At 30.9% G+C, this 7792-nt stretch overlaps 2 protein-coding genes across 2 annotated transcripts; one reads left to right on the top strand and one right to left on the bottom strand.

Annotated features, from left to right (window-relative positions):
- The first annotated feature begins 1631 nt into the window (after positions 1-1631).
- HELRODRAFT_100558 (hypothetical protein) lies at positions 1632-4721 on the top strand. Its single transcript, XM_009022209.1, has 9 exons — positions 1632-2047; positions 2315-2389; positions 2456-2538; positions 2661-2714; positions 2876-2944; positions 3192-3306; positions 3522-3671; positions 3814-3873; positions 4200-4721. Exons 1-9 carry the CDS (start codon positions 1643-1645, stop codon positions 4404-4406), a joined length of 1218 nt encoding a protein of 405 aa, XP_009020457.1. The 5' UTR covers positions 1632-1642; the 3' UTR covers positions 4407-4721.
- Positions 4722-4779: 58 nt separating this feature from the next.
- HELRODRAFT_185707 (hypothetical protein) lies at positions 4780-7760 on the bottom strand. Its single transcript, XM_009022208.1, is given in 10 exon segments — positions 4780-4970; positions 4988-5112; positions 5482-5568; positions 5843-5945; positions 6155-6213; positions 6432-6539; positions 6852-6916; positions 7026-7155; positions 7416-7527; positions 7669-7760. The coding sequence occupies 8 exon segments, from the start codon at positions 7509-7511 to the stop codon at positions 5032-5034; spliced, it is 729 nt and encodes a 242-aa protein (XP_009020456.1). The 5' UTR covers positions 7512-7527; positions 7669-7760; the 3' UTR covers positions 4780-4970; positions 4988-5031.
- Between the last annotated feature and the right edge of the window lie 32 nt (positions 7761-7792).

Genomic DNA, 7792 nt, shown 5'->3' with positions numbered 1-7792 from the left:
GTGATGATTGTTGTATTTGAAAGTAAGAGCGCGATTTAATTAAACAAATGTTTATGTAAGCCAGCAAGAAATTAAAGACCAGTATGTAATGTAATGTATATGCATGTGAATTGTGTTTGTATGCATGTGTGAATGGATAGTGCGTGTGTATGTACGTATATGTGTGTGTGTGCGTGTGTGTGTGTTTGTGAGCACATGTGTGCGAATGGTTTGTTTAATATCACAAAACATGTCATGCTTATCGTTAATCCTCTGCTGATGTTGATAGTGCCGTTGTTGCTGTTGTTGTTGTTGATGCTTCGACGTTTTTGTGGTAGTTGACGCTAGTGTGGCTGCTACAGCTGCGGCTGTTATGTCGACGTCATCAGTGTGGCTGCTTCAGTAATTAAAATGTAAGCAGCAGCATGCAGGTGAATTGTGGTAGTAGTAGTAATAGTAGAAGTAGTAGTAGTAGTAGTATTAGTAGTAGTAGTAGTAGTATTAGTAGTAGTAGTAGCAGAACTGCTGTAGTTTGTAAGAACAAAGTTATGGTAATAATCGTGTGAGAAATAAAAGAGTTAAAAGGATGGAGCGATGGCTATTGAGATCGTTGATGAAATGTGTGTGTGTTGAATGATTGAATGAATTTTAGTATGTATGTATGGATGTATGTATGTTTGTATGTATGTATGTTTGTTTGTATGTATGCATGGGTAAATGAAATATGAACTTACAATGAACTTATCAGAAATCTTTTAGACATAATCGTTGCTGTCTGCTATTGATAAACATCGCCTTCAACAGAGCAAACATAAACAATAACATAAAGACGGGTGATAATAAAAATACGAATAATAACAATAATAATAGTAATAGCAACAACAATAACAACAACAGATTTCAACATGGAATCAGCTCCATCATCATTTCATCAATAAAATATAATACAAAGAAGTACTCTTTCATACACTAGTATGTATTAAATTAATACATTTACCCATGTACAAACAAACGAAGACACGTATATACAAGCATACGTACACACACACCCATACATACAAACATACATACATAGATAAAATCATTCATACATTCATCCATACATAATCATACACTATGAACTACCAAACCAAACTGACAATACAACCAACAGAATGTTGCCCAAAATTTTTCAACGTAGTTTATTAGGTGTTATTTCCAGAATGGCTACATCAATCAGTGTCAGACTTTTTTCTCTCTCTCTCTTTCGTTTATTATTATTCTTTAAAGTATCAGAATCTGGCAAACACAAAAAACTGTTACAGCAATAGTATAGGATGGTTACGAAAAAGAAATAACACAGAAAAAATGTGTGTGCATGGAAAGTATGGAAAATGGAATTAAATAAACAGAAAAATAGATAAAATAAATAATTAATTAAACTTTTATGTATGTATGTATGTTTTTATGTATGTATGCATTTATGTATGTATATATGTATGTATGTAAATATGTATGTTATTATATGTTCATTTCGATCTAAGACATTATCATTGACTGGCCTCCCACTTAAATTTCAAATTATTCTCTTTATCTTAAGTCTCCTCTTGACTATCTTTGTTAAGTTCCCTTTTAAGCGTTTGTAAATATTGAGCAGAACTAGTTTTCAAATCGTTTTTCTATCATGATTTGTAGATGGCAATCGCTAATTTTTAACATTTTAATATTTAATGCATTTTTATTAACGAAAATTCAATCAGGCAGTCACGATACATTTAAAAAACCGGAAACTTCAGATTGTGGTTGCTCAGCAGCCAATCGCCAAACCACTACCAAAGCAAAAGCAGACTCTGATTCCAAAAATCCGGAAGTTTTGAAATCGATTAATTCCAAAAATATAAAACTTTACGACGAGATGGTTCCTGTGGAAGGTGGGATCTACGGCATTGGCTCTTATAAACCCATCATTCCAGCAGATGGGGAGGGGCCGGCTAGAAAAGTTAAGTTGGCGAGGTTTTGGCTGGACGTTCATGAAGTTAGCAATTTGCAGTTTAGCGAGTTTGTGCAGCAGACTGGGTATGTTACAGAAGTATGAAATTTATAAATTTGTCTTGTTTTTAAAAACTAACATTACTTCTACTTTATGTTTATATAATTTCTCCATAATTTTTTTCTTAATCTAATAATCTAATGTATTTTAGGTCGAAATATGTGTAGATATTGTTAAACAGTTAAATCATCTTTATAGATTTAATAAAAATCAATAAATTTTTCGTATTTTACTTTATTTTAATTATTATAATAATATTTCATCAAGTTTTTTTATTCTACTTTAATGTTTTCAATGATACAACAGGCTGAAAGATTTGGCAACTCGTACGTCATTGAAACGTTCATCAGTGAAGAAGTCAAATCTTCAATCAATCAGGCCGTAGGTATTGCATGTATAATATGGTATAGCAATGTGATGCTGTATAAAAATATTTTATAAAATTAGGTCGCAGCGGCTCCATGGTGGCTGCCAGTGAATGGGGCTGATTGGATGCACCCCACGGGCCCTGACTCTAATATCACCCACCTGTATGTTAGTGTGTGTGTATGTATGTGTGTGTTTGTTTGCTTGTGAGTGTGTGTGTGTGTATGATACGTCGATGGGTGTGCTTGTTTATGTAGTTATTTTTCTTTCATTCCTACTTTCAAAGGATGGATCACCCAGTTGTCCACGTGTCGTGGAATGATGCAACAGCATTTTGCAAGTTGTTATTTTAGTTTTTTTTATATTAGTAGTAGTCGTAATAGTAGTAGTAGTTGTAGTAGAAGTAGTAGTGGTAGTAATTGTGAACAATTAGAAGAAGATCACATAGAGAAGATAAAATGATAATTTATTTTCAATTCTTTTTTCATTTTTCGAGCATAGATGGAAAAGTAAAAGGCTTCCAAGAGAGGCTGAATGGGAATCAGCGTGCAGAAACAATAAGCAAGATAGGTCTCATGCTTCAAATAGACTTCAATCACGTTTAGAAATTTGTTATAAATGAATTTTTTTATTAATTAATTAATTTATTTATTTATTAATATTAACAGTAAGTATATAAATTAGATTGATGTTAAATAATGAATATTAATGTTGGAGTTGGCCAGGTAGATTGTTTAATATATCTCATGAAATCAACAAATTTAATTTATTTTTCATCTAAATTTTCATTTAAATGTTTTTTTTTCTCTATTTAAAGGCTGTTCCCTTGGGGGAATTTGGAAAAACCCAAAGATCATCACTACATGAATATCTGGCATGGGAGTTTCCCGACTGAAAACACTAAAGATGATGGATACGCAAGCACATGTCCAGTATATACATACACATATTTATATATTTCTATAATTGATTATATTTTTGTATATTTCCATAATTATCCTTTGTATTTTGTTTGTTTTTAAACATATCTTTTTAGATTCGTATGTTATTGTCATATCTTTGTTCTTGAGTTTTTTTTCCACTTTTATATACATGTTTATTTAATATTCAGTGATTATAATGTTTTTGTTCTATTTTTACTCCAAAGGTTTGGAGTTATCCTAATCAAACGACTCACGGTTTGAAAAACATGATCGGCAATGTTTGGGAATGGGTGGCCGATTGGTGGCAAGCTAATCATCATCATCACCAGGACCACCATCCGGATCGTCATCAGGAAGAATTGCCTGTGAATCCAGTAAATATTATGATCCCAAATTTTAACGATTATCTGCTACCATTATTTAATTCATAATTTGTTAGGATATTATAATTATTATTATGGTTAATTATATTATTATCATCATTCCTATTTTTTTTATTATTGTTACTTTTACCAGGCTGGACCCCCAGGTGGTAGTGACAAAGTTAAGAAGGGAGGTTCATTTATGTGTACCAAAGTAATTGGCGTTATTTCTCTTATTCTCTTTATCTTTCTCTCCCTTTCTTCCTCTCTCTCTCTTTCAGTCAGTCTAACTTTCTTTTTTGTTGCTGTTGTTGCTTAATATGTCTCTTTCTTTCATTTTATATATCTCTCTCTCCATTTCTCTCTTTTCTTACACCTCAAAATTTTTCTTTCCTCTTCTCTTCCCCTCTGCATGCGTACATTTTTCTTCCTCTTCACATTTTATTTTCCTTATGCCTCTCTCTCTCTCTCACTTTCTTCCTCTGCAATAATTATTATAATTACAAAGATCAAAATGATAATAATTACGTGACACGACAGCAACACTGCTACAGATATCGTTGCGGTGCCAGGAGTTCCAACACTCCAGACAGTTCTGCCTACAACCTCGGCTTCAGGTGTGCTAGAGACGATGACGACGATAGTAATGACAATGATAGCAATGATAATGATGATGTTGAAGATATACACAACAGTGAGAATACCGAAGATGTTGTTGTCAACAATGCTTATAAAGATGAAATTTAAACTAAATCAAAAACACAGACACACATTCACGCAAAAACTATCGCATACACTCACTCACATACATGTCCAATGTTGCTTAATTTTTTGTATTTATTTTCTAGCCTTGCATAGTATGATCCTAATTTTTATTATCGAATTACTCGATACCACAAATTTATACATACAGTGATATAGTAAATATAAAGATACAGATATATATATATATATACACACACACACAATCTACATACATGCACTTTTACAAACGTAGTATTGCGTCATTTTATATTTTATTCTATCTTTCATTCCACTAACTTTTGCTTCTACGGAAAAAAATCTTGCCTTTTAAAGCGTACAGACCGGCGTTAATAAATTAAGACAAAAACAACGAACACAATTTATCACCCTCCCAATCTTCAACATAAACAATGATAATGATAGCATTAATAGAGATAGAATTAATAGAGAACCGTAACATTGCCATCATGTTTTGAAATGGATTAAATGTGATACTGTTAAGTATATGTGTGTGTGTGTATGTATGTTGGTATTTGTGTGTATGTATGTTGGTATTTGTGTGTGTGTAAGTATTTGTGTGTGTGTGTGTGTATGTATGTATGTACGTATTTGTGTGTGTTTTCTTTACTTAGGCAATCCTGTCAATGAATCTTTGCAGCTCGTCTTTATCTAGAAGTTTGAAGTTATGTTCTTTAGTTATTGTCGCCATCTGTCGTGGGAAAATTTAAAATTATTTTCAATAATAAAGAATAATACCTATTACTATTTAATATTAACTAATTAATAAAACTAGTGTTTAATTGTAAAGTTTGAAGTTATGTTCTTTAGTTATTGTCGCCATCTGTCGTGGGAAAATTTAAAATTATTTTCAATAATAAAGAATAATACCTATTACTATTTAATATTAACTAATTAATAAAACTAATGTTTATGTTAATTAATGTTTATCCATTAAGTGTTATGATAGTTTTAAATATTATTCTTTATCATATGGTTAGTATAATAGCTGTTAATGTTATTGCTGTTAGTTTATCGTTATTATTGATGTTTTTGGCATAGTTGTTGTTGTTGTGGCTACCTCAATATTGGTGGCATTCAGTTTTTCCTCCATAACTTGTTTCAATATCTTCAATATCTCAACGCAGGCATTCTCAAGTTTCATATCCTTGAATAATTTAAGATAACAACATATGAATGATGTTGTTGTTAATTTGTATTCAATCAACCAACCAACCAACATATATAAAAAATATTTATCAATCAATCAATCAATCATTTAGTCAATTTATTAACCCATTAACAGATAAATCCTAAATTATTCAAGCTGATTATGAATAATTACTCTACTAATCAACCAATTAATTAATTATTTAGTTAATTAAATCAACAATCAACTACTTAATCAATCACTCGATATATCAATACATCAATCGACAAACTTTATAAAAAATTTCTTGCAATGCCTGCTGAGCCCCTTCTGATCCAGAACCAATGGCTTTAGCATCATATTGAATGAAGGTACCCGAAGGATCCATATGGAACCTTTAACGGGGTGCCATAAATAATGGAAATTAACTAGATGTTAATGAAAAAAGGATGGGTGTTACTTAGTTTTGTTCACATACATATCATATTGAATGTTTAAAAGAATCCTATGAATAATTGAAATTAGATTTTTATGAGATTAAATAGATGTTAAAAAGACACACTATATATATATATGTGTGTGTGTGTGTGTGTGTAATACTAACAGTTGGGGCCCTAGCTCATCAATGCCAGCTATGAGTAAGGCAACACCAAATGGACGACTCTGTCAATAATAATTATGAATATATAATTATAAATAAATCTGTCCATAATTATTTTTTTACAATGTAATAATAGAATACAATAGATTGTGCAGTACTAAAAAGTACAGTTTGGCTAAGATGCAGCATACAAAACATCACAGCATGAACATTGTTTAATATGATAATAATAGCATCATAATAAAATTAGAATGAAATAATAAATATAATAATAATAAACCATAGCCCCGGGATCGGCATCATCATCACCGAACTGTAGGGCCAAGTTGCTGACTGACTGAGTCACACTCTCAACTTTCATCTTTTCATTGTATGTGAACCAATGGTGCTAACAAAATTAGACGATTGGTTTGCTGATCGTTTGTGATAAATTGTATGGGTGGTTGATTAGTTTACTGATTGGTTGGTTTGATTGATTGTTAAGTTGGTTAGTAAGTAAGTAGATTGAATTGATTGTGCTGATATATATCTGTTTGCAAACAATTACATATGCCCATACTCAAAATATATATATTTCTATATATTTAGCTACGCCTAATTGTACATTTTTGTATATATTTATGTTCAACAGTTTGTATGCCTGCACATTTGTGTATACTTGTATATTTATATATAATTGTATGTGTGTGTGTATGTTCACCTGTGCTTCCATACGAGCTTTATCAATCATAGTTCTTGAGTCAGCTACCAACCCGCTCATGGCACATCCTGCCAAATAGAATGTTGTAGGGAGACATTATTATTCATAATCATTATTTATGGCATTTAAGTATTTATAAAATAAAGTATTAAATGAATGAAGAACATGCATACTAACCAATATGAGAATCAATTTCAAATATCTTTTCAATGCTAGATGGTTCAATCAATGGAGATGTGACTCTCTTCTCGACGGCCAGCACAACTCCCTCTGGCGTCTGAATGCCTATTGCTGTTGATCCAAGCTTAATTAGGAAAAAATTAGTAAGCACTAAGTAATTCGTACAATAATAGTAAATTTGTTTATGAAAAAATTTGAAATGAATCATGAATAGAAGATCATTGGATTTGTAAGTAAATATAATTATAAATATATAATTATATTTAAATATGTTTTAAATATATTTAAATTATATTTAAATATATATATAATTATAAAATACGTAAATTTTAATTTAAAAGATCATAAAAAAACCTAAAAACAATCACCAGTTTGGGCACCTACCTTGATAGCTTCTATGGCATATTCAACTTGAAAAAGTCGTCCTTCAGGAGAAAATGTATTGACACCTCTATCGTACTCAGATCGAGTTAAAAACATGGTGCCGAAACTGGGTCTAAAGTTTTTTTTAAAGAATCAGTAAATTTAAATTAAAAAATGATGATGAAGTGTAAGGGCAAATTCAAATTTGTCAATTCACTGGTTTTGCGGAAAATTTACTTTCAAATTTATAAATTTCTATAAATTTGTTTCTTACCTTTCAACAAAATTTACAGTCTGGTTTTGAAATTGTTAAATAATGGCGAAATTTGAATAATTGAAAGAGTATGAATCAACAAAACCGAATCCTTAATATCGTTCAAAGAACTATTAATAATTGA

Source organism: Helobdella robusta, assembly GCF_000326865.2.
Source record: "Helobdella robusta unplaced genomic scaffold HELROscaffold_31, whole genome shotgun sequence".
Classification (NCBI taxonomy): Eukaryota; Metazoa; Annelida; class Clitellata; order Rhynchobdellida; family Glossiphoniidae; genus Helobdella; species Helobdella robusta.
Note: the sequence above shows the minus strand (reverse complement) of the source record. Positions and strands in the feature narration are given on the sequence as shown.

Bases quoted from the DNA above. Each gene is read 5' to 3' on its own strand.
- HELRODRAFT_100558 (XM_009022209.1), top strand. From the start codon at position 1,643: ATGATTTGTAGATGGCAATCGCTAATTTTTAACATTTTAATATTTAAT. The intron at 2,390-2,455 runs GTAGGTATTGCA...TTATAAAATTAG, and splicing joins AATCTTCAATCAATCAGGCC to GTCGCAGCGGCTCCATGGTG. The intron at 3,307-3,521 runs GTATATACATAC...TTTACTCCAAAG, and splicing joins GATACGCAAGCACATGTCCA to GTTTGGAGTTATCCTAATCA.
- HELRODRAFT_185707 (XM_009022208.1), bottom strand. From the start codon at position 7,511: ATGTTTTTAACTCGATCTGAGTACGATAGAGGTGTCAATACATTTTCT. The intron at 6,917-7,025 runs AGTATGCATGTT...ATTTGGCAGGAT, and splicing joins AATTGATTCTCATATTGGTT to GTGCCATGAGCGGGTTGGTA. The intron at 5,569-5,842 runs GTTTGTCGATTG...AAATTATTCAAG, and splicing joins TGCAAGAAATTTTTTATAAA to GATATGAAACTTGAGAATGC.